This window comes from Pongo pygmaeus, chromosome 4, assembly GCF_028885625.2.
Source record: "Pongo pygmaeus isolate AG05252 chromosome 4, NHGRI_mPonPyg2-v2.0_pri, whole genome shotgun sequence".
Taxonomy (NCBI): Eukaryota; Metazoa; Chordata; class Mammalia; order Primates; family Hominidae; genus Pongo; species Pongo pygmaeus.
This window is the reverse complement of record NC_072377.2, coordinates 127,789,953-127,817,203: the sequence shown is the minus strand read 5'-3', so window position 1 is coordinate 127,817,203 and position 27,251 is coordinate 127,789,953. Positions and strand designations below refer to the sequence as shown.

Sequence of the window (27,251 nt, the reverse complement as noted above, 5' to 3'; positions counted from 1 at the left end):
TATGCCTCTCCCCTGAGCTTTCCTTTTAAAGGTGGTTCATTCTTTTCTAATGTTTCCTGCTTCAGTGAATTGTCACCATTCCCCTTTCAGTTATACAAGTTAGAAATACAGAAGTCTTCCTTGGCATTTTTCCTTTTCCTTCCTCCATAACTACCTGTTCCAGTTGGGGTTTTTCCCTCCTGATCTGTCTGCTATTCTGCTTTTCACTGCTGCCACCCCAAACTCAGCTGCTATTGTTTCTTACCTTGGCTATCATAATAGCCTCCCTGCTTCCTGCTCCTTGCATTCCTTGCATAGCAGTCAGAGCAAGTGAACTTATTGAAACACAGTTGATGTTATCTAACCAGTACCTCTCTGCCCCCCTACTCCCAAGAAAAAGAACTCAGAATCATCATCCTGATTCCTGTGATGGCGACTTTTATTATTTAACATGGTGCTGCTTAGGGCTTTTTTTTTTTTTTTTTTGAGATGGAGTCTTGCTCTGTTGCCCAGGCTGGAGTGTAGTGGCGCGATCTCGGCTCACTGCAAGCTCTGACTCCCGGGTTCATGCCATTCTTCCGCCTCAGCCTCCCGAGTAGCTGGGACTACAGACACCTGCCACCACGCCTGGCTGATTTTTTTTTTGAATTTTTAATAGAGACGGGGTTTCACCGTGTTAGCCAGGATGGTCTCGATCTCCTGACCTCGTGATCCGCCCGCCTTGGCCTCTCAGAGTGCTGGGATTACAGGCGTGAACCACTGCGCCCGGCCGCTGCTTAGCGCTTTAAGTATCTTCTGACCTTTTTGTATGTGACTGACTTTAGAAATCTACCTTGCAATTTTTCTGATTGTCTTGGGTCATAATTTTCTTAAGGGGGAAAAAAAGTTAAACAATTAAAATAGTATCTTCTCTTTTATTTAAAATGCCATTCTTGATTTGAATCTTAAATTGGGATTCTGTGAAGAAAAATTTATCTCTTACTAACATTTTTGCTGCTGATAGCAATGATATTTGCATATGATCAGTCAGCCTAGCCCAAGGTTGGAATTAAAAGAAACTGGAATTTAAAAATGCTTTAAAAGAGGACTTGTTTTCCCCCCATCCTTGGTACTCATTGCTTCTCTGCCCCTAGATCTTATCCTGAAAAGGTTTTTCCTTCTTTAGTTTTAGACCCTGGGCTTTGATTGGGCTCTCGATGTTTCTCTTAACCACTTTCTCTCATGTAACGTGGAAGTGTCTAGAAGACACTTCTGCAGTCAGTTTAGTTGCAGAGAAGGTAAATCCTGTTAGGAGGGTATCTGAGGGATGAGGTCATGCCTCTGAATACTCTTGGCATTCCTTGTCCCCTTGTCCTTTAGGACAGTTTGTCAACGTATTTGTAATCAAAGTTAGGGAGAAATGGCTCAGTTATTTAAACTAAATGCTGTATCGCTTATTCTCTCCTGTTTGTCAGCATAAATATTTGTAATTGGATAGTACAATATTTGAAGTTCAAAATAAATTGATTCTCTGTAAATAAATATAAACAGAAAAAAATCCAGATTTATTTTTCTGAGTTATATAACAGAAAAAGTCATCAATTCTCTGAGTAGCTGGAAATCTTTCTTTCAGGCTTATATTCAAAATTATAACATATTTGTTATAAGAAATACATCAACAAACTGTATTATGCATTTTTATCTTTAAAAAATTAGGTTGTTGATTTTTAAACCTATGGCCTACTTAATTCTATTTTACTTATCAAACATGATTTGAATATAAAATAGCAGTATAGGCACCATTTATTATGTCTTTATATAACAAAGACAATATAAGCACCATCTACTATATCTTTATATAACAAATTATCAGAATAAAAAATGCTGTTTCCAAGTATTGAAATGGTATTCCCACTGATCGGTGGTTCCTGCCTTAATAATATATGTAGGCATGATATTTTTCAGGCTGTCTTGAGTACTAGAATTTCTGAGGTTGGTCTAGTGGGGATATTCAAATAATTTAGGATACTTCATTCTGTAAGAAGGCTTTTGTTTCACTATCAGTCAAGTACCTGGTTCATAATCCACCACTCTTCCGTTAGGCCTTGACTTTAGTATTTTGTTAATGCTTTTTATTAACACTAATAAGATTTTCTTTTTTCTTTTTCTTATTTATTTATTATTATTATTATTATTATTTTTGTGACAAGGCCTCACTCCTGTTGCTCAGGCTGGAGTGCAGTGGCGCGATCATGGTTCATTGCAGCTTTGATTTATTGGGCTCAAGCAATCCTCCCATCTCAGCCTCCCAGGTAGCTGGGATTACAGGCATGCACCACCATGCCTAGCTAATTTTTTGTATTTTTAGTAGAGACGGACGGGGTTTCACCATGTTGCCCAGGCTGGTCTTGAACTCCTGGACCCAAGTGATCTGCCCACCTTGGCTTTCCAAAGTGTTGGGATTACAGGCATGAGCCATCCATCCAAGATTTTCCTATGCTTATTGATATAAGCAGAACGAAGTAGGTCTATGGCAGAAAGAAAAGGTATAATTTAAAAACGTGAGAAGTTAGAGGTTAGGGAATTAGAAAACTGGTAGTTTTTTGTTGTTTAAGGGATGAAGTGAGATTGGGGGTGTAAGACGAAAGGTAGAAAGAAATATATTATGCTTTCTTCCTTTTAATATTTTGCCTCTTGAAGTATAGGAAGACAAGCAAAGAAAACAATTTAAATTTCTACGTAGTTTTTCTAGAGGGAAATTCAGTTGATGGCTTCTTAAGCAGAAATAATTTGTTTTGAGAAAAATGTGAGAAAAAATTGTTAATAGAGGATGAAGTACTGAAAAGCTACAATAAATTTATTTAGAACTGTATAGCATTTCCCAATATGTTTTTTCCCTTTTTAACTATTAGGTGTTTTGTTATTTTATTATTCTCTAGGCACCAAAATGGTACCAGTTGCTGAGTAATAAATACACCAAATTCAAGTCTGAGATACAGATAAGTATTGCTTTGGAAACCGATACAAAGGCACCAGTGGATAGCTTTAAAGCAAAGGGGGCTCCCCCTCGAGATGGAAAAGGTTTGTGCATCATCTCTAAAAACATTCTCTGAGAAGTTCCATCTTTGGACTAGAGCTTTAGGAAGGGGGAGTGTTATAGGGACATGTATGCAGGGTGTAAACTGTTCATCAGACAAATATTGTGACATTGTTACACATGCAGGACTTGTTGCTCTTAGCTCTTGTTTGCAAATCTTAGAAATAGGAAAATTTTTTCTTTATTTGGTATGTAATAGAACAAAGCACAGTTTCGTATAGTTTTAAACATTTGCTACTTAGGACAATTTTCTTCCTAGGATGAGTACAGGAAAGCCCAACATGGTCATGCTGTTCTCTGTTTATTAACTCAACTGTAGGTTAACAAAACCTTTATATTTTTTCTTTTTTAATTAATAAACTTTATTTTTTAGAGCAGTTTTAGTTTCACAGTAAAATTGAGCAGAGAGAAATGAGAGTTCTCCTATATACTCCCTGTCCCCACATACTTGCAACCTCTCTTGCTATCAACATGCCACACCAGAGTGGTGATACTACAATGCATGAATATATCACATCATTCATATCAGTGTCACCCAAGGTCCATAGTTTACATTAGGTTTCTCTCTTGGTGTTGGACATTCTATGGGTTTTAACAAATGTAAATGACTTGTAGTATCCACTATTGTAGTATCATACAGAATAGTTTCACCACCCTAAAAATCATCTGTGCTCCACCTATTCATTCCTCCCTCCTCCCATCCCCTTGGCAACTATTGATCTTTTTTACTGTCTCCATAGTTTTGCCTTTTCCTGAATGTCATATAGTTGGAATAATATAGTATGTAGCCTTTTCCAGATTGGTTTCTTTCCCTTAGTCATAAGTGCATGTAAGTTACTTCATGTCTTTGCATGGCTTGATAGCTCATTTCTTTTGAGTGCCTATAGTCAATTGTCTGGATGTATCACAGTTTATTTTTTCACTCAGCTCCTAAGGGACATCTTGGTCGCTTCTACCTTTTGGCAATTATAAATAAAGCTACTGTAAACTGCTGTAAACATCTGTGTGCAGATTCTTATGTGGACAGAAGTTTTCAGTTCATTTGGGTAAATATCCAGGATTGCAGTCGTTGGATCATGTAGTAAGAGTATGTTTAGTTCTGTAAGAAATATCCACACCACCTTCCAAAGTGGCTGTGCTATTTGGCATTCCCACCAGCAATGAATGAGAATTTCTGTTGCTCCATATTCTTACCAGAATTTGGTGGTGTTAGTGTTTTGGATTTTGGCCATTCTACTAGGTATATCATAGTATTTCATTGTTGTTTTAATTTGCAATTCCTCAATGACATAGGATGTTGAGCATGTTTGCATATGCTTACCTACCATGTGTGTGTCTTCTTTGAGGTGTCTGCTCAGGGCTTTGGCCCATTTTTAAATTGAGTTGTTCATTTTCTTGTTGAATTTTAAGAGTTCTTTGTATATTTTGGATAATAGTTCTTTATCAGATATGTATTTTACACATATGTTTTCCCAGTATGTGGCTTATCTTCTTATCCTCTTGACATTGTCTTTCCCAGAGCAGAAGTTTTAAATTCTAATGACATCCAGCTTATGAGTTGTTGCATTCATGGATTATGCCTTTGTAGCTGTATCTGAAAAGTTGTTGCCACCACCCAAGGCCATCTAGGTTTCTCGTTTGTTATCTTCTAGGACTTTTATAGTTTTGCAGTTTACATTTAGGTCTGTAATCCATTCTGAGTTAATTTTTGGAAAGGTTGTAAGGTCTATGTCTGTCTAGACTCACTTTTTGCATGTAGATGTCCAGTTGTTCCAGCACCATTTGTTGAAAAGACTTTCTTTACTCCATTGCATTGCCTTTCCTCCTTTGTCAAAGATCAGTTGACTTATGTGAGTCTATTTCTGGTCTCTTTATTATGTTCCATTGATCTATTTGTCTATTTGTTTGTCAATGCAACACTGTCTTGATTACTGTAGCTTCAAGTAAGACTTGAAGTCAGTGTCAGTCCTCTGACTATTCTTTTTCTTCAATATTGAATTGGCTGTTCTGGTTCTTTTGCTTCTCCATATAAACTTAAGAATTTGTCAGTATCTGCAAAATAATTTGCTGGGATTTTTATTGGGATTGTATTGAATCTGTAGATCAAGTTAGGAAGAACTGACATCTTGACAATATTGAGTCTTCTATCTGTGAACATGCACTATCTCCATTTATTTAGTTCTGTGATTTCTTTTATCAGAGTTTTATGGTATTCTTCATATAGATCTTACATATTTTGTTAGATTTATATCCGAATTCTTTATTTTTGAGGGTGTTCATGTAAATTTTATTTGTTCATTGCTGGCATATAAGAAAGCTGTTGACTTGTGTATTAACTTTGTATCTTGTAACCTTGCTATAATCACTTTGTGTGTGTGGGGGGGGGGTTTTTTGTTTTTGTTTTTGTTTTTTTTTTGCTTGTTTTGTTTTTTGAGACAGGATCTCACTCTGTCACCCAGGCAGGAGTGCAGTGGTGCGATCTTGGCTTACCGCAGCCCCGACTCCCGGGTTCAAGCGATTCTCCTGCCTCAGCCTCCTGAGTAGCTGGGACTACAGGTGTATGCCACCATGCCTGGCTAATTTTTGTATTTTAGTAGAGAGAGGGTTTCACTACATTGGCCAGGCTGGTCTCAAACTACTGACCTCAGGTGATCTGCCTGCCTTGGCCTCCCAAAGTGCTGGGATTACAGGCATGAGCCATGACACCTGGCCTTTTTTAAAATTCTTTTTGTTGTTGATTCTTTCCACAGATTTTTTATGTAATCATGTCCTCTGTGAACAAAGACAGTTATATTTCTTCTTTCCTCATCTGTATACTCTTTATTTCTTTTTCTTTTGCATTAGTAAGGCTCTAAGTATGATGTTGAAAAGGAGTAGTGAGAAGGGACATCCTTGTCTTGTACCTGATAAATTATATTTCTTCTTTCCTAATCTGTATACTTTTTATTTCCTTTTCTTTTCCATTAGTAAAGCTCTAAGTATGATGTTGAAAAGGAGTGGTGAGAAGGGACATCCTTGTCTTGTACCTGATCTTGAATGCTTCAGGTTTTTCACCAATAAATATAATGTTAGCTGTAGGTTTTTATATATTCTTTATTAAGTTGAGGAAGTTTCCTTCTAATTCTGGTTTATTGAGAGTTTTTATCATTAATAGATAATGGATTTTGTCAAATACTTTTTCTGCATCTGTTGATGAGATTATGTGATTTTTTTTTCTTCATTAGGCTGTTGATGTGATGGATTACATTAATTGATTTTTGAATGTTGAACCAGCCTTGCATACCTGCAATAAATCCCACTTGATCATGGTGTATAATTATTTTTCTTTCTAAAAACCTTTTGTAGAGATGGAATCTCCCTATGTTGCCAAGACTGGTCTCGAACTCCTGGGCTCAAGTGATCCTCCCACCTCAGCCTCACAAAGTGCTGGAATTACAGGTGTGAGCCACCATGCCCGGCCTATAATTCTTTTTATACACTGATGGATTTGATTTGCTAATATTTTGTTGAAGATTTTTGCATTTGTGTTCATGAGAGATATTGGTCTGTATTTTTTGTTTGTTTTCTTTTCTTTATTGTAATGTCTTTGATTTTGGTATTAGGATGATGCTGGCCTCATAGAATGAGTTAGGAAGTATTCTCTATGTTTCTGTCTTCTGAAAGAGATTATAGAGAATTGGTATAATTTCTTCCTTAAATGTTTGGTGGAATTCACCAGTGATCTCTAGACCTGGTACTTTCTGTTTGGGAAGGTTATCAATTATTGACTCAATTTCTTTAATAGATAATAGGCCTATTCAGATTGTCTATTTACTCTTGTATGAGTTTTGGCATATTGTGTCTTTCAAGGAATTGGTCTATTTCATCTAGATTATCAAATTTGTGGGCCTAGACATCTTCATAGTATTCCTTTATTATTATTTTAATACCCGTAGGCTCTGTAGTGATCCCATCTTTCATTTCTGATATTAGTAATTTGTATCCTTTCTTTTTTTTTTTCTTATTGAGCCTGGCTAGAGGCTTATTGATTTTATTTATCTTTTCAGAGAACCAGCTTTTGATTTTGTTAATTTTTCTCTATTGATTTCCTGTCTTCAGTTCTATTGATTTGCTCTAATTTTTATTATTATCTTCTGCTTACTTGGACCTAATTTGCTCTTCTTTTCTGGTTTCCTAAGGTGGAAGCTTAGATGTTTGATTTTAGATCTTCTCTTCTAACAAACATATGCATTTAATGCTATAAATCTTCCTCTAAGCACTGCTTTCATTGCATGTCACAATTTCTGTGCCCAGCGAAATTATCCTTCAAAAGTGAAGGAGAAATAAAAATTCTCAGACAAATAAAAATTGCATCTCACAATTTTTGTTGTTTTCATTTTCATTTAGTTCAAGATATTTTAAATTTCTCTTGAGATATTTTTTAACCCATGTGTTATTTAGAAGTATATTGTTTAATCTCAAAGTATTTTGGGATTTTTCAGCTATCTCTGTTACTGATTTCTAGTTTATGTAGCCTGACAGCAGACACGATTCTGTTCTTAAATTTGTTAAGGTGTGTTTTATGGCCCAGAATTGCTCTGTCTTGGTGAACTTTCTATGTAAGCTTGAGAAGAATGTGTATTCTGCTGCTGTTGTTTGAAGTGGTCTATAGATATCCATTGCATCCAGTTGATTGATAATGTTGAGTTCAGTTATGTCAAAGATTTTCTGCCTGCTGGATCTGTCCATTTTTGATAGTGTGTGTTAAAGTCTCCAAGTTGGATTCATTCCTGTTTTAGTATTTTTGTCTCTAGCATTTATCTTTTATTCTTTCTTACGCTTTACCATCTTTCTGTTCCCATTATCTCTCTGTTCTTGTATGCTGTCTACTTTTTTCATTTAAGCTTTATAAGGCATATTAATCATAGTTAAAAATTTTTTCTGTTTTGATAATTACAATTATTTCTCCTTGCAGTTCTGTTAGTTTTTGCTGCATGTATTTTGATACTGTTAGGTGCATTCACATTAAAAATTATTTTGTCTTTTTGCAGAATTGACTCCTTTATCATCATGTAATATTCCTCCTTTCCCTGTTAACTTTCTTTGGTCTGAAGTCTGTTCTGTCTGAAATTAATATAACTACTACCATTTTCTTTGGATTAGTATAGCTTTTAATCTATATTTGTTTTTATATTTAAAGTGGGTTTCTTGTAGATAACATATAGTTGGATCTTGTTTTTTGATCCACTCTGACAATATTTTTTAACTGGTGCATTTAAACTATTGATGTTCAAGGTGATTATTAATATAGTTGCATGAATAACCTTATTTGTTAGTGTTTTATATTTGTTTCTCTTGTTTCTTATTCCTGTTTTTGTCTGTAACTCTTTTCCCACATTTGTGGTTTTAATTTAATTTTATTTTCTCTTTCTTGCTTATCAGTTATACTTTTTTGTTTTTGTTTTTGTTTTACTTTTTTAATGGTTGCCCTAGAGTTTGCACTATACATTTACAAATTTCAAATAACAGTATACTGCTTTTACTTTGAAGGTCCAGCTTCAAATAACACTATACTGCTTCACAGGTTGTTTTAGGTATTTTAAAATAAAATATTACTAATCCCTCCTTCTTGTCCCTTGTATCATTGCTTTCATTTCAGTTATACATTGACATACACACACGCATGCGTGCACACACACACATAATAATTGAAGAACCTTTTATCTGTTAGATCAATTAAGAATAAAAAATAAAAGTTTTTATTTTAATCATTTATTCTCTGATGTTGTTCATTTCTTTGTGTAGATCTGAGCTTCTTACCCATGCCATTTTTCTTGTCTGTGAAGAACTTTTTAATATTTCTTGCACACAGGTCTACTGGCAACAAATGTCCTCAATTTTTATTTGTCTGAGAGTTTTTATTTCTCCTTCACTTTTGAAGGATAATTTCACTGGGCACAGAATTCTAGGGTGATGTTTTTTTTTTTTTTTTCCTCAACATTGTAAATACTTCACTCTACCCTTCTTGCTTGCATGGCTTCTGAGAAATTGGATGTAATTCTTATCTTTGGTCCCTTAGCGGTAAGATTTTTTTTCTCATTTGGCTTGTTTCAATATTTTTTCTTTAGCTTTGATTTTCTGATGTTTTAATATGGGATGCTTAGCAGCAAGTTTTTTTTTTTTTGGCATTTATCCTGCTTGGTGTTCTCTGAACTTTCTGAATCTGTGGTTTGGTGTGTGACATTAATTGGGGGAAATTCTCAGTAATTATTGCTTCAAATATTTCTTCTGTTCCTTTCTCTCTTTTTTCTTCTGGTATTCCCAGTCTGTGTTTATTACACCATTTTTAGTTATCTCACAGTTCTGAGATGTGATGTTCTGTTCTGTTCTGTTCTGTGGTTTTTTTTTTTCCCCCAGTCTTTTTTCTCTTGATGTTCCAGTTTTGGAAATTCCTATTGTCATACTAAGCTCAGAGATTCTTTCCTCAGCCTGTGTCCCACCTACTAATGAACCAATTCTTATAGTCATTCATTCCTGTTTTAGTATTTTTGTCTCTAGCATTTATTTTTTATTCTTTCTTACGCTTTACCATCTTTCTGTTCCCATTATCTCTCTGTTCTTGTATGCTGTCTACTTTTTTCATTAAAGCTTTATAAGGCATATTAATCATAGTTAAAAATTTTTTCTGTTTTGATAATTACAACATTCCTGCCATATCTGACTTTAGTTCTGATGCTTGTTTAGTCTCTTCAAACTGTGTTTTTTTTTTTTCCTTTTAGTATGCCTTGCAATTTTTTGTTGTAAGCCGGACATGATGTATAGGGCAAAAGGAACTGCTGTAAAGAGGCCTTAGTAATGTAGTGGTCAGGAGTCGGGAAGGGGAAGCATTCTATAGCCTTATGGTTAGGTCTAAGTCTTTTACTGAGCCTGTGCCCCTTGGGTCTGAACTTCATTGCTTCTCAGTTTTTTCTCCCCTTGGATGGGGCAGAGTGTCTGGAGGGGCTGGAGTTGTGTATTCCCTTCCCTTGCATGGAAGAACAGAGACAGCTGGAGTTGGGTATTTCTCTTCTCCCTGGTCAGTTAGGCTCTGATAGAACCTCAACAGGTTAGGCTCTGGCAAATAGTTTCTCCGAGGGCAGGCCTTGTTAACAAGAACAGAATTGTCTGGTGTGTTTCAGAATGGTTTCTTTTCTCCTCCCTATGCCAGAAGAATGAGGGAACTTTTCTCTGATATTCACTGTGAGGACCTGGTAGAGCTCCTGGAGGTAAAAGTCACAAAAGCGTGGGGCTCCCTTGTGACTGGGTCCCCCTGGAGTTTTTATCTCTCAGGCTGGTTCACAACAAGCTACTAGCAATTCATCCCAGTTCAGGTTTTCCTACTTAATGCATTGGCTCTTTCTGTTCCCTGTCTGTTTCCTTAGTTTTGGGGAGCAGCAGTTTTCCTGAGACCTCACTTTTCTGACAGATCTATGGAGAGTTGTTAATTTTTAGTTCGTTCAGCTTTTTATTTGCTATTAGGGCTAAGTGAAGATTTCTAAGCTCTATGTGCCAGACTGCATATTTCTTCTTCAATGTTTTACAGTCCCTGTTTTCTTTTAGGTAAAATGATGGAGTTGGATGAGATAGTCTCTAAAGTTCTTTCCTACTCTAATATTTTGTGATTACATCTCTTGTGTAAACTTTTTCTGTAGAGGAAGAAGGTGTCTTCTGGAAGTGAGAGAAACAAATAGTGAAATTGAAATCATACAATTGGTATTCTACTATGCTTCAGTCATGTTGCATGGAATGTCCTAGACTTATGTGGAAAACTAACGTTAATAGCGGTGTTTGTGTTGGCACGTATATTCTTAGTTCAGTGAATTTATAAATAGTTGTCTTGTCCTAAAAGTTTAATCCTGAATTGAGAATTACCTTTTGAATTGAGAAGATATTATAATTCAGTATTTTAACAATAACTTTTCCTCAGCTTCTTCTCTTACCAGTACTTCTTAACTTCCTTTTGGCCTTTTCGTTCTCTTCCCAACCTTTATATATTAAAGAAATTTCTTCTCATTCTGTATACACTCTTCCAATGCAATACTATTTATTTACCAGGCATCAGTCATACAATCATACTCTTCTGTGCCGAAGACCCCCACTTAGGCCTTTGGACCCAAATATCACTTGCCTCCTGGACATCTTCTTTTGGATGACCTCTAGGCACCATAAACCCAAGAGATGGTTAAATTGAATTTCAGCGATGTGTTTGCCAAAATGGCATACACTGTAAGTAGTGAAGTCAGGATGTGAACTTGGAAGTCAGATTCTAGAGCCTTTATTATTTTTTCCCTCAGTGAAAAAAAATTTTAAGAATTTGTTTTCGTTGTGAAATAATCTCAGTCTTCCCCGAAAGTTGGAAGTATGTTATGAAGAATATTTTTCCCTGCACTATTTGAGAGGAATTTACTACCTAATGCACCTGAATATTTGGAGTATTTATTAGAGCATTCTCCTTCATAACCGTGGTATATCCATCAGAACTGGGAAATTTACATCAATATATTAACACATGTAACCTTATTACATTAATGAAACATTGATACATTACTACCCCTAATTTCATTTGAGTTTTGTTTTACCAATTGTCTTTTCCCAATAATTTCCTTTATAGGAAAAGGATTTAGTTTAGAATTAGATGTTACGTTGAATTGTTGTATCTGTGTATTCTGAAATAGTTCCTTGATCTTTCCATGACCTTGAAATTTTGAAGTTTACTACCTGGGGACCCCGCCGCGTGCCCATGCCTCCAGCTACAAAACAATTCCGTTGCTTTTTTTTTTTTTTTTGGTCCAAAATAAAACCTCAGCTAGCTCTGCAAAAAAAAAAAAAAAGCCATATATATGTATATATGTGTATATATATGTATATATATGATATCTGAATTGATGCTGCTCTACATATATGTATATAGACGCTTCAATATATATATTGTTAATTTAGATTGACACCTTCAACTCCATTCCAACACTGCAAGATTTATTCTAGTTTTCACCTTCACCCTATTTGTAACTCCCTGCCCTGTCAGTGAGAACATGTCATAGTTATTTTAACTTTTAAGCTCTATTGGCCTTATTATATAATGGCTACCTTTATTAAAGTGCTTAATGGGTCAGAGGCTGTGCTAAATGCTTTGCTTTCATTATTTAATTTGATCTTTAAACAACTGTATAAAAGCTTTTTAGAAAAAAAAAAATAAGCGACTAAAAGAGATGGGTATGGGTTCCCTGTGCAACAAGTGAAGGACAGAACTGGGATTGGAACCTTGGTCTATGTGACTTAGATATCTGTGCTCTTAATTATTATACTGTTTTCAGCCACTGCTACTGTAAGCACAACTCTTTTGGATTAACTCCTAGAAGAAGGATTGCTTGTTTATAGGGTATGCACATGTAAAATTTTGATAGGCCCTGATACATCACCCTCTAATAGGTTATTCTAGCGTATACCTGCCAACATTGAGAGCATTCACTTTCTTGCATTCTCCTCAACATTGGATATTATCAATTATTTTAGTTGTGTATGTTTTTTGTTTTTTAAATCAATTTGAAAAACCCTGTCCCTCTTCAGTCTCCTCATACTAAAGCCTATTTTCTTCTCAAAACTAGTTTCATGATTTTCTCTTATTCTTAGAAAACTATCCAAAAATGTTTCTGGATAGCATACAGAAAGACTGTATGATATGGCCTCTGCTTATCCAGCCCCACCTCCCTCTGTATGTTGGTTCTCACTCTGGATCTGGCACCCTATGCCTGTGTCAGTTTTCTCACACATGCTTTCTCTTCCTTCTGTGTTTTTGTACATACTGTCCCTTCTGTCTAGAACACTCTTTTTTTAACTCCCCCATTCCCTGTTCAGCTACCCTTTTCTTCTTAGCCATATCTAGCTTATTTACTTTCCAGTTTAGATTCACTGTAAAACCTATGTTAGATGCCTTTTCTATGTGGTTTATTACCTTAAGGTTTTAAAAATGTTACTTCAGAATTTTACTTTTATATACAGAAAGACAATGCTGGTTAAGTAAGGTTTCTTTGGTGAGTAGTTAAGAGAGTAAAGGAACCCTTATTAGATATTAACTGTATTCATGAAAATTACCAAGCAAATTACAAAATATAATCAGTTTTTGAAATCTTATAATGGTTTATGACAAACTACAATGTAGTTTAATCGTGTTTTTCTCTGTAAAGTACCTGCCATCCTGGCTGGACTTGACCCCAGGGACATTGTGGCTGTGCTGAATGAAGAGGGAGGCTACCATCAGATTGGACCAGCAGAATATTGTACTGACTCTTTTATTTTGTCAGTAACCATAGCATTTGCCACCCAGTTGGAACAGGTGAGACTTTCCATGAGATTGGTGACTTATGAATAATTTGAAAACATGTAAAACATTTACCTTTCAGGTATTAAAAAGACTTGCAAGTAGACTTTTTTTTTTTAAACTTTTGAAAAATGAGTTCAAAACATGTTTTCTTTCATACTAGAAAGAGAACTTTAATTTAGAAAAAATAGATTTTTATGATCTTGATTGTAAGAGAATAAATCTCAGGATTTAGGAGAATGGCCATCAGTTAACATTGTTTTCCATTGTACTGTGTGGCATTGTAAGGACTGACATAGAAGGATTTTTAAATTTTGAACGATTTACTTTTTGGAGAAACTTATAATGTCAGGAATACTTTCTGCCACTAATACTTAATGCCTATAGAGTTTTGGGTTCTATTTTATTTTATCTTGTTTATAAACTAATAAATTAAGCTGTTACTATCATGGATGCTAGCAGAAGACACAGGTTCTTGGATCAGAAACAAAAGAATTTATTACCCTTAGTAGCAGAGCAAGAACATGAATATTGGTATATTTCCTTCAGTTGCCCTTACCCCAGGTCCCATGGGGACTACACAGAGGGGCCCAGGTGGTTGCCCTGCACATAGTGGGTTTTATCACAGCTGAGGAAACTGAATTTGGGGAACCTGCCACTTTTATTGTAAGCAGTAAGCAGGCCTAGTCTTTGTCCAGGAAGACACATTACCTTATCTCTCAAGCTGCTTAAACAACCCTGGGAAATGGGCTGAGTAAAAGAGTGGTCTGGGCCTTGCAGTCTTGCCATACTCTGCAAGAATGTGCAGGGATGCTCAGGGCTCATGGTAGATTGCCTTCTTCCCAACAGCAGCTCAACACAAAACTAGCTGTTATTCCACTGTCCTTCTCAAGTCCACTTCCCTTTTTTTTCCCCTCCTCTGCCATCAACTTGGTTTTACAGGTCTACTTTTCTTGACATTATGTTGTTCTATAGTAGCTGAAATGAATTAATACTTATAAAAATAGATAATATGGTTTATAACAGTACAATTTTTATCAGAGTATTCCCCTCCCCACTTTTTCCCCTAAGAGACAGGTCTGTCTTTGTTGCCCAGGCTGGAGTGCCTTGGCATGATCATAGCTCACTGTAGCCTCAAGCTCCGAGAGTCAATTGATCCTTCTGCCTCAGCCTCCTGAGTAGCTGGGATTATAGGCATGTGCCACCACACCCAGCTAATTTTTAAATTTTTTGTAGAGACAGGGTTTCACTATGCTGCTCAGGCTGGTCTTGAACTCCTGGCCTCAAATGATCCTCCCACCTCAGCCTCGCAAGGTGCTGGGATTACAGGTGTGAGCCACCATGCCTGGCCTTATTTACTTTCTTAGAGGAACAAAATGTCCACGTAATCCACATTCACAAATGAAATATGCAATTAGTGGCCACATTTTTATTTGACTTGCGAGGTACATCAGGTAAAGATTTTTCTCAGGAAATGTGTTTACTTTGTCACAATGAATTCATCCCCACTATATAAAGAACTTGGTGTTCTTTGAGCATTTACTCTTTCTCTCCTTATTTGGTACTGTAAATTTCCTCATTGGTACATACATACTTTTGCCTTTATATCAGTTTCCATATTTTTCTTCTCTTACAGCTCTGCTTATGGATTGTTATAGTTTAATATGCCACTCTAGTTGCAGGGAAAGCCAGATATCTATTGCCTTTTTATTTATTAACCACATCAGAACACTGTTGTCCATATGTCAGATAATTAGGAATGTACTGTATTTTTACTGTGTTGTTACCATATTTGCAAAGCATTTTATTTTTTTTATATTTTTTTTGAGGCAGAGCCTCACTCTTGTCACCCAGGCTGGAGTGCAATGGTGCAATCTCAGCTTACTACAACCTCTGCCTTCCCGGTTCAAGCGATTGTCCTGCCTCACCCTCCCGAGTAGCTGGGATTACAGGCACCTGCCATCATGCCTGACCAGTTTTTATATTTTTAGTAGAGATGGGGTTTCATCAAACATGAAACCCCAGGTTGGTCTGAAACTCCTGACCTCAGGTGATCCTCCTGCCTTGGCCTCCTAAAGTGCTGGGATTACAGTCGTGAGCCGCCATGCCCAGCTGAATTTTAAATCACTGTTTTAACACTTTTATCCTCCTTAGGGACACATAATTGTTCATATTTATTGATTACTTACTGTGTAATGCTTTGTATAATAGACATTGTGCCACCCACTCTGCATATTTTGCGTTTAATCCTGCCACAATCTTAGAGTTGATCATTTTCATTTTAGAGATAAGGAAACCAAGTCTTAGGAAGATCTTACAGCTAGTTAATGGCCCAAGTATTTCTGACCATGTGGTCATTTTTAGTATTCTGTTGTTCCCATATAATGCTTTCTTGCCTCTTAATGAGTTTGGAATAAGATAGATTTGAGTTGGAATCTCATTCTGTTTTCTAGCTCCTTCAACTTAGGCAAGTTACTTAACCTTTTTGAGGCTTGATTTTATATAGTCGTGATATTTACCATCTTGTCAGTTGTTCATGAGGAATGAGGTAATATTACTAAGATGCCTACCATGTTGTTTATGAGAAGCTACATTTGTATAGTAAAGTTTCCTGTGGGTAATTGACCTATTGAGTCCATAACTTTTAAAAACCAATATAATACAGTTCTTGGTAATACAGGTGAATTACTGGGACAAATTACTGTTTCAGTTTAGTTTAAAAAAAAAAAAAAACACAGGTTGATGTCTGGCAAACTGTTTCCTATCTCTATAAAAAATTAAGGCAGATGGGATTCCTCACAATGTTAAACAGAATTACCACATGATCAGCCATACCACTCCTAGGTATATACCCAAAAGTATTGGAAACAGGTATTCAAATAAAAATCTGTATGTGAGTGTTTATAGCAATACTATGCATGATAGCCAAAAGGTGAAAACTACCCAGATGCCCTCAATAGATGAATGGATAAACAAACTTTGGCATATCTATACAATTAAATACAATTTAGCTATCAAAGTACTACCTGTGGGTGGTGTGGCACACACCTGTAATCTTAGCTACTCAGGAGCCCGAGGCAAAAGGATCCCTTGAGTCCCAGCAGTTCAAGACCAGCTGGGGCAACATAGCGAGACCTCCATCTTTATAGGAAAAAAAAAAAAAAAAGGAATGAAGGTCAGGCGTGGTGGCTCACATCTGTAATCCCAGCACTTTGGGAGGCCGAAGAGGGTGGATCACGAGGTCAGGAGATCGAGACCATCCTGGCTAATATGGTGAAACCCCGTCTCTACTAAAAATACAAAAAAATTAGCCGGGTGTGGTGGCAGGTGCCTGTAGTCCCAGCTACTCGGGAGGCTGAGGCAGGAGAATGGCGTGAACCCAGGAGGCGGAGCTTGCAGTGAGCCGAGATCATGCGACTGCACTCAAGCCTAGGTGACAGTGCGAGACTCTATCTCAAAAAAAAAAAAAAAAAAAAAAAAAAAGGAATGAGGTGCTGATACATGCCACAACATAAAGGAATGTTGGAAACATGCTAAGTGAAAGAAGCAAGACACAAAAGGCCACATATTGTGTGGTTCCATTTATATGAATCATCCACAATAGGCAAAAGTTCCTACAAGCAGATTTGTGATTTCCAGGGACTGGGGGCAGGAGAGTATGGGTGGTAGGGTGCTGCTGCTTAATGATTGTGTTGTTTATGTTTGGGATGAAATTAGCTGTTTAGTTTTTTCCTCTCAACTTAGTCAAAGGCAATGTGAGAAAGCATCTAGCAATAAACAAATTTACAAACCTTTTCAGATGCAAATCAGTGACTTAGCACATGTTACTATAAAGTTTTAGTAGAATGGAGGATTGAGTTTGGAGCAGGAAGACCGGCTAGTGACAATCTTGCTTCCTTCTTTTCTTAAATATTGAAAGTTAAGAGTAGGAAAAAAATAGTCTCTAAATATCAGTATAATAAAGAATTTTTAAAGAATTTCTTCCCATAATGGGAATAATTTAGAATTAAATGTACTGTGAAATATATAAGGATCTTTATTTCGTAATGTTTTTATTGCTGTATGATTATGAAAGAAAGTAAAAGAAAATGAAGATCTTCTCTAAACCCCTCCAGAATAATCACTGTAACGGTTAGTGTGTTCTTCCCTAGGTATTTTCCATTCTCACATAACAACAGCTAACTGTGTGCTAGGCATTGTTGTAGCAGCAGCTATGTATCTCTTTTAATCCTTCCAACAACCCTAAAACAAGTGCATACACACAGTGATTAAGTAATTTTTCTAAAATTTTACAGTAAGTTACTGATGGAACTAGAGTTAGGGATTGGGATCTGACTCCAGAATTTGTGATCGTAACAATTATAAGTGCATAGGTGCTCCTCTCAATGTGTGTAAGTCCACATGATTAAAATCTCCTCACTTAAACATGAATACATTTCAAAGTGCAGGATTAAAATAACTTACATTTATTATGTGTCCGGTACTGTGCTATTGTAATCTAAGTGGTTAGTACTTTTATTTTCACAAACTATACAAACTATCCTGTAATTTTTTTAAACCAACAGTATATCTTAGAGAGGGATCCTCAACCCTCAGGCTGCGGACTGGTACAGGTTTGTGGCCTGTTAGGAACTGGGCTACACAGCAGGAGGTGAGCAGCGGGCAAGTGAGCATTAGGGCCTGAGCTCTGCCTCCTGTCAGATCAGTGGTGGCATTAGATTTTCATAGGAGCACGAACCTTACTGTCAACTACACATGCAAGGGATCTAGGTTGCGTGCTCCTTGTGAGAATCTAATGCCTAATGATCTGAGGTAGAACAGTTTCCTCCTGTAACAATTCCGCCTGTACCCTCCTGTTTGTGGAAAAATTGTCTTCCACGAAACCAGTCCCTGGTGCCAAAATGGTTAGGGACTGCTGTCTTAGATAACTTTCATGTTAATGTGTTATTATTTAGCAGCCATGGTGTATGATAATTATATGTAAGCCATCTCCTATTGATGAACACATTAAATGTTTATAGCTTATTGTTTAACAGTATGCTAGTGAACATTAAAGGTCTGTTAGAAAATATATTTTGTAGGACAAGAATCCCATCTCTTAGTCATATGTGGCCATGAAACTAGCAACTCGGAAAAGTAACACTCATAGTACAAAAGGTATTTTTTTGGTGTTATTTTCATAGGCCTGTAAATTTTGACAGAATAGCTAAAAACTATCGGAGACCTCAACTAAGATGTTATATATTAAATAGCCTGGATTAAATTTCTTTAAAACCTTTTCTCATTCATAACATAGAGCCTCTGATGGCTGAGGAAGTATGAGATGAAGTAAAATATGTGAAAATAAGGAAGGCTCAGTTTGAAATATTTAATCTCTTCTAAGTAGAACTTTCACATATTCTTTCATGGACCAGTTGAATGCAATGAAAACTTTAAAATAACATAAATCTATAAAGTCTTTTAGACTGCTTTTCTAAGACAACCCTTTTTTTAAAAAAAATAGTAATTTGGTAGTAATTTGGCAGAATTCAGAAATTTTATTTGAGGGGTTAAGACATCAAATAAAAAAATCAACATTTTAGCAAATATTTTTGGAATGCAATAGATACACTAAGCATGTTTAGTAGTTTAGAAAGTAATACTGTTTTCTTTTTCCTGAAATGTTTAGTTAATTCCATGTACCATGAAACTTCCAGAAAGACAGCCTGAGTTTTTCTTTTACTACTCTTTACTGGGAAATGATGTTACAAATGAACCCTTCAATGATTTAATCAACCCAAACTTTGAGCCAGAGAGAGCATCAGTTCGCATCCGTAGCAGTGTAGAAATTCTTCGTGTTTACCTGGCTCTTCAGTCTAAACTACAGGTGAGTATTGCAGCAAATCGTTTTTAACTGGAGGTGGTCTTTTAAGCATTAATTTAGTACCTGAACTAAACAAGAGTTTAGTACCTAAACAATCCTATTTCAGTAGTAGAGGTTATCTTTCTGCCACATCTTCTAATTTTTTTAGGTACTATCCTGAGTCATGAAGTTGTTGGCATTACAATTAATTCAGAATTTTATGAGATAACACCTCTTTTCCCAGGAATTGAGAAAAGAGGTATATCAGTTATCAGTCCTTTGCAATAAAAAAAATTATACCTGGAGCCTAGAGCAGCGGGCACGGGCAAGGTTTCATTATTGTTAGCGGAGATATTAGGTGTAGGCACACAGATCACACTCTCGATTTCAAAATATATATGCCTTACTGCTGTTAAAAGCCATGAGGTAAGACAGCTTTCTAAAATCTGCCCTTGAGTTGAATATTTTTTATGAACTCTTTATGTATTGGACTCCATTTAAAAGCAAACATTGGCAGAGCATGGTAGCTCACACCTATAATTCCAGCACTTTGAGAGGCTAAGATGGGAGGATCACTTGAGGCCAGGAGTTCAAGAATAGCCTGGCCAACATAGCAAGACCCTGTTCCTACAAAAATAAAAAATTACTTAGACATAGTGGTGTGTGCCTGTAATCTTAACTACTCAGGAGGGTGAGGTGGAAGGACTGCTTGAGCCCAGAAGTTGGAGACTGCAGTCAGCTATGATCACACCACTGTACTCCAGCCTGGGCAGCAGAGCAAGACTCTGTCTCAAAAAAAAGATAAGTTAACCTTACCTAGTAAACATTACTCTTCTGTCTTTTATGACACTTCCTTTTGATCAAACTGAAATGGGGTGGTGTTGTATATGGTTAGGTACTCATTTGTTTAAAATAAAGTAATGGACAGGAGGTGAGAAGAAGCATTAGGAAATATTAGTAGAACTAAATTTTAGAGATGGTTCTGCTAAACCCAAGATATTTAGAAAACAAGACTATATAAAATGATGACATGCAGGGAAAAGCAGTTTGAATTTTATTCTGTATCTAACATATCAATCCTTACCAAAAGTATTGATTTATTAGTTTCTAATGGAGGACATTTACATCATAAAAATACTTTTTTTTCCAGCCCATAAAAATATTACACGTTAATATAATAACTTTGGGACTAAGTTACAGGTCTCTCTTAACTCTTTCACTGATGATATGAGAGCTAAATATATTTTACAGCATGATTGCTTATTTATTATTCATTCAAATACTAAGTTTGCTAAGGCTTCAATATAGTAAGGGAAAACAAGTTATGTAACATTTATCTGGAACAGTCTTTTTTTTTTTGTACTTGTCAAAAGGTGATAATATTGAACTTTTAATTAGCTATCAGTGATTAACAGTATATTCCACTCCAGAGATATTCTTTTACTTAACTGTTAAGCACTCTTTTTAATATGAGGTCTGAAAAGCAAGAAAAGAGAAATAAGATATCTTATGCATGAAAAAAAACTATTTGAGGTTTTTAAATTCCAAATCAGGATTGATCCACTGACTTATTTTTTGAAACTGTGTTTAAATTAATGGTAAAATGGAAATAGAAAAATGTTGAGGTATTTCTTTGTTTTTTTGTTTAAATTCATGCATTAATTTTGTTATACACTTTGCATAGTAAAATATTAAAGTAGCTCACTAAAGAGACAGAAAAAGAAGCAATAACGTATGATTATGTAATACCGAAAGAAGAAATGAAAAAGGTAATAGCTATTATTGAGCTTTTAGTAAACTTTGTGTTTTATCACCAGTTTTAACAGTTATGTGTAAGAATTCATTACTTAGTCACTTCAGGTCGATGAGGTATAACCTGCATTATATTTTCTTTCTGTGAATCATTTTACAACTTCTTATTAAGTTTATGACATTTGGGAGAAAGGAGAAAGTATAAAGCCCTATTTTGATTTTTCCCTTTCATATTAGATTCATCTCTGCTGTGGAGACCAGTCACTTGGAAGTACAGAAATACCTTTAACTGGATTACTTAAAAAGGGCAGTACAGAAATCAACCAGCACCCAGTCACAGTCGAAGGTGCTTTTACCCTTGACCCTCCAAATAGAGCCAAACAGAAGCTTGCACCTATTCCTGTGGAGCTAGCCCCAACTGTGGGAGTGTCTGTGGCTCTGCAGAGAGAAGGCATAGACTCCCAGGCAAGTAGTGGCCCTCCTTCATTCCCCTGGCTTCACTAGTCCCACACATGATTACTTACAAAAGTTGAATTTCAGAAGAGTTACCTTCATAAGGGTATATTTATTAATCTTAATTAGTGACCCTTGTTATATGATACCTCCTTTCTGAAGAGACCTTTCTGAAAAGGGCTGTGACTTCTGTTGTGATTTATAAGTGATTCTACCCAGAGCCCTCTTAGCCTTTGAGACAGTCTTTTTGTGTAGTGGAAACCCACTTATGGTCTCCCCCACCCCCAACTCCAGAAAAGAAACTCCAGTGAAAGAGAACATTTTTAGACCTAGTTTCTGGGAATCTGCATTACTGGTATCTTTTTGGTTAACGCAACCTGAGCCAAAATAAAATCCTTGGTTCCTTAGTGCTTTGTAGTCCTCATACTCTCTTTAGTCAGTTTTCATGACACTGATGATCATTTATTTGGCCGTGTATTTTTTTTATTGTATCTATCTATTCCCAGAATAACTTTATCTTGTTCTTTCAAAAAGCTGATCTTTATGCAGGTTGTGAATTAAAGATAGAAGAACCAAAATGAGTGTTTAAAAGATACATATACATATATTTTTAGTGGGAAGTGGAATAAAGGAGAGAAAGAAAGTCATACTAGACATGTGTTTTTTCTCTTTAGGAGTATAGTTCTCCATTGTACTGCCTTGGTAGGAATAACCATTCCCAGGGACACCTATGCCTGACTTCTTTTCTCAAATATCCCTTCTTACCCATTAGGATGCATTTTGGTATTCAGCTCTGGATATCATATTTCCTCTGTTCATCTTCCTTTTTCTGGTCCTAGATGCTATAAGGAAATTTGCAAATTATGAAGAAAAATAGACTAGGAATATCCAAACTGGGAAAGGAAGCTTATATTTTTAAAAAACAACGCCAAGTTTTTTGCTTAATTATGAAGGAAAGTTCTTTGCAAATTATACTTTATTTAAAAATTGTTTTTAGTCTTTAATTGAATTAAAGACCCAGAATGAACATGAGCCAGAGCATTCAAAGAAGAAAGTTTTAACCCCCATAAAGGAGAAGACACTCACTGGGCCAAAATCACCAAGAGTGTCCCCTGTTCCATCTCACAACCAGTCACCTCCAACAAAAGATGATGCAACAGAAAGTGAAGTGGAAAGTTTACAGTATGATAAGGACACCAAACCAAATCCAAAAGGTAAGGTTTTTTGTTTGTTTGTTTACACATCTTTGAGGTATTGCATTTTGCAGCCATCTAAAAAATGACTATGAGAACTTTCATGAGTTATAAGTAAAAATTGTGGGTTTGTTAAGAACCAATAAGGCTGGGCACTGTGGCTCATGCTTGTAATCCCAGCACTTTGGAAGACCGAGGCAGGTGGATCACCTGAGGTTGGGCATTCGAGACCAGCCTGACCAACATAGAGAAATCCTGTCTCTACTAAAAATACAAAATTAGCTGGGTGTAGTGGTGCATGCCTGTAATCCCGGCTACTCGGGAGGCTGAGGCAGGAGAATTGCTTGAACCCAGGAGGCGGAGGTTGTGGTGAGCCGAGATCGCGCCATTGCACTCCAGCCTGGGCAACAAGAGCGGAACTCCGTCTCAAAACAAAAAACAAAACAATAATATGTGGAAATTATAAAAAATTTCAATGCAAAGTCATTGCAGTCTATCTAACTTCAAAATATAATTCTCTAAATTAACAGAATTTTTTATTTTACTTGTACACTGGAAATATCCTATTCAATAGACATTAAATAATATAGTTTTTGCAAATAGATTTTTTAAATGATTAGATACTTAAATATCTTGAAGTTTGGAGAAAACAGTTGTTAACTGCCTCTTATAGTAAACTCATTATAACCATTTTTGATCCTGAAGTTAAGAGAGAATCTAAGAATGCATGTTTATCTGATTTAATAAAATTTTTCCATCCATTGCAGTTATAGTTAGTAGTGTAAGTAGTAGTAGATTAGGAGTTAGATGTCTTTGCTCTAAGTTACATCTCTGTCACTGAGTAGCTGTGTGACTTAGGCCACTCACTAAGTATCTCTGATCTCTAATAGGGTTGGACTAGATATCTGTCTTTTTAAGTTTTAGCTTTCTGTTATTTTAAATATGCCTAAAATAACCAAAATTACTTTAAAAAGGTGATGTCATTATATCTCAGTAAGTCTCATATACAGCCCTTCAAATGTTAAGTTATGTGCCTCTTGGAAATAAGTTAGCGCCTGCTAGGCTGCAGTCATGTATATTTCTCTGTTGGTTCTGTACGTTTTCTATACGTATTGAGAGTAAGCTCTTTTTTCACACAATTCTAGAATGGAAATTAAAACCTGGGTTATTTTGTGTGAGTTACTTTTAAGATACTTATACCTCAATTCATATGTTCATGAGACAAAATAGCCCAATTCCTGCTTAAAGGTAAATGAGATGATAGCCTTAAACTATCTGTACAATTTAAGAGAAACTGTTAGCAAGTGTGATTATTTTGTTTTATTTTATGTTCATTTTAGCCAGTTCTTCTGTACCTGCTTCACTGGCCCAGCCAGTGACTACATCCAATCCTTCAGAAGTAGCTTCAGGACAGAAGATTGCTGTACCAGCAACATCACATCATTTTTGCTTTTCAATAGACTTAAGGAGTATACATGCCTTGGAGATTGGTTTTCCAATCAACTGTATATTAAGGTGTGATTTGATTTTGTTTCAAAGTATTATTTTCTGAAGAGAAAGGACTTTCCTGTGTTTGGGGAATTGCAGAGAGAAATGTCACCAAAGAAGTTATAACATTTGTTAAATCAGTGGACTAAAAGGGGGTAAGGCTATATCCTAATGATTTTGAATTCAAACAAGGGTAGCATAGTAGTAGGAGAGGTAACTGTCTTATTCTGGTATAATAATTGTAGGCATTTGTAATAATTTATTCTAAGTAATATAATACATATATGTATTTTGATAAACATACATAATATGCCATATAAAGTACAGTGCCTCTTAGACTTGAAAAGTGCTTTTTTTCTGGAAAAAGGTATTACTGTTCAAAATAATGGTAGCGTATTATCTGATTTTTCTATAAAACTGTATTATAATGGGAGCTCATATTCCTAATACCTACATTTCATAGCTGTGAATCTAAACACCATACTTAATCAGCTGTAAGTGGAATGTGTCTACATTGTCCTATATTACGAATTTTATATAATATATTTATGTCAGTTAAGTAGTTTTACACAATAATTTGTTTTTAATGATGTTACATTTTTATAGTCTTTTGTGCCCAAGATATAAATTAAATATAATACAGTAATGTATTTAGTTTGGGGTAGTTAGCATCTCCTCATAAATTTCTTTGGAACAAGCATTAGCATTTGCAAAAGTTGAGGAAATAAATTGTTACAGTCCACTTAACACTCTTCATAGAATTCATTTGATACGGACTAGTAGTTCTGTCTTTGAATCATTTTAAGGCATTTTAAAAATGCTGGCCATTTAACTTTTTCTGTTGATAAATTTTCATACCATGCTCTGTATTGGTATGAAATTGTAGTTTGCAACTGTGTCATGGAATTGGTTAGGTAACACTGGTATTTGAAAAGTTTCTCATCTGCATGACTTCCTTTATTTATTTATTTTTCTTTTAATCACTAAATCCTGTAGTGTGGTGGTAAGCATAGGGAGTTGAAACTCTAGGGCATTTAACTTTTCTCGGAGATGACATGATTTAAATGGACATGTAATTATGTAGGAATTGGGTGACTACATGGAATTCTTCTTGTTGGAAAGCAGTTTTTACTAGTAGTGTTTAAATTTTAGTTCTTATATATGAATAACGATATAGAATTAAATTTAAATGAACATTATAATATCTTTATATTTGGCTTTAAATACAAATTAAGTTCAGTAGTCAGGCATTCTTCCATTTAATCTAGCATGGCTTTGTGATGAAAGGGAGATACAGTGTTGTTATGTCACTCTCTTGATTCATCCATAATACATTCGAATTGTTTGCATCCTTGCAAGATTACCATAATTACCAGATTACCATGAATGCATCCTTTTGGAGTTGACTAAGGGCTTTTTATCCTGTAAAAAATCAGGATACTATTGTATAAAATAAACTAGGTTTACAAATAAATTTAGGAAGCATTTCTTGAATATTTATATATGGCAGAAACTGCCTGTGTCCCTGGGAGTGCAGAGATAAAAAAGGTAGGACATGTGCCCTCAAGGAACTTCTTACACAGATGGCAGATTGCTATTTCTACCATGTTTCTATTAAAAAGTTGTATTTGCTCATAATATTCATATTATACTTTTTTCTGAAAAACAGACTAAATCTCATCTGTAAACCATATCATTAAGACTTTTTTTTTTTTTTTAAATTCTAGGTACTCATATCCATTCTTTGGAAGTGCAGCTCCTATTATGACTAATCCTCCTGTAGAAGTTCGGAAAAACATGGAAGTTTTTCTTCCCCAATCTTACTGTGCATTTGATTTTGCAACTATGCCTCATCAGCTGCAAGACACCTTCTTAAGGTAATGCATACAGTGTATGTATGATATTAATTACTTGAAGTCAATTCTTGAAAATTTGTATTTTATTAAAAAGGAATTCCTATAAGTTTAAATCCGTAGCAGTTTATGCATTTGAGGATCAAGAAACAAATTTACTAATGATGTGTGTGACATTTGTGCATCTGCTACAGGGTTTTGCATGGTTTATTATAAAGGCTTTTTTTATATTTTCCTATCTTATTTACCTGAATTTAGATATTTTAACTTTGTTAAAACAAACGATATGTAATGAGGGACCTTTGAAAAGTGGTCTTGCCTCTTCCTAATATAATATGGGAAGATAAAAAGCTAAGAACTAAATATTTACTTTTTATTGTTGATTCACTGAATGAAAAAATTGCTTTTTCTATTTTTTTAAACCTATAACTAGAGATGTTAATCTGACTATCTGAAATGGATTCATGAAAAAATCTGAGATCTGCGAAACACCTTTTACTTTCTCAGAGTATCACAATTCAGATTTATACATTATTTTAAAATGAATGAAGGGTAACTTAAATCTAACCATTTGTGGGAATTACAGCATTTGAAGGTTTTTATTGCGTAGAAAGTCGTACAAAAAATATAATAGTAGGCCTGGCATGGTGGCTTACACCTGTAATCCCAGCATTTTGGGAGGCCAACTTGAGCAGATTGCTTTGAGCCTAGGAGTTTTAGACTAGCCTGGGCAAAATGGCAAAACCCTGCCTCTACAAAAAATACAAAAATAGCCAGCATGGTGGTACGCACCTGCAGTCCCAGCTACTTAGGGGGCTAAAACGGGAAGATCACTTGAACCCAGGAGGTTGAGGCTGTAGTGAGTTGTGATTATGCCATTGGACAGCAGCCTGAGCAAGACCCTGTCTCAAAAAAAAAAAAAGGTATAGTCATGAATTAAAGATAGGGATACATTATGAGAAGTGCATTATTAGATAATTCTATTGTTGTGTGAACATTTTAGAATGTACTTAAACAAACTTAGATGGTATAGCCTACTGTGCACCTAAGCTGGATGGAATAGCCTATTGCTTCTAGACTGCGAACCTGCACAGCATGTGACTGTACTGAATACTGTAGGCAGTTGGACAAAGGTAAGTATTTGTGTATCTAAGCAGAAAAGATACAGTAAAAATATGATATAATCTTATGGGACCATCATTGTATGTGAGGTTCATCATTGATGGAAACATCATTTCATATTTGCTGCCTGTGAAATTTAGCATTCAGTCTAACAATT

The 27,251-nt window shown here is 35.6% G+C and overlaps 1 protein-coding gene across 2 annotated transcripts in view; it reads left to right on the top strand.

Moving 5' to 3' along the window:
• CEP120 (centrosomal protein 120) overlaps window positions 1-27,251 on the top strand; it is a 75,601-nt gene that overhangs the window by 8,043 nt on the left and 40,307 nt on the right. Inside the window, exons 4-11 of one of the 2 annotated variants that reach the window (XM_063665171.1) lie at window positions 2,898-3,039; window positions 6,401-6,493; window positions 13,258-13,406; window positions 19,060-19,257; window positions 21,223-21,450; window positions 22,436-22,652; window positions 23,972-24,146; window positions 25,847-25,996. In XM_063665171.1, coding sequence (XP_063521241.1) covers window positions 2,898-3,039; window positions 6,401-6,493; window positions 13,258-13,406; window positions 19,060-19,257; window positions 21,223-21,450; window positions 22,436-22,652; window positions 23,972-24,146; window positions 25,847-25,996 — 1,352 coding nt within the window. The remainder of the gene's footprint in view (window positions 1-2,897; window positions 3,040-6,400; window positions 6,494-13,257; window positions 13,407-19,059; window positions 19,258-21,222; window positions 21,451-22,435; window positions 22,653-23,971; window positions 24,147-25,846; window positions 25,997-27,251) is intronic. The other variant, XM_063665172.1, reaches the window with a different exon arrangement.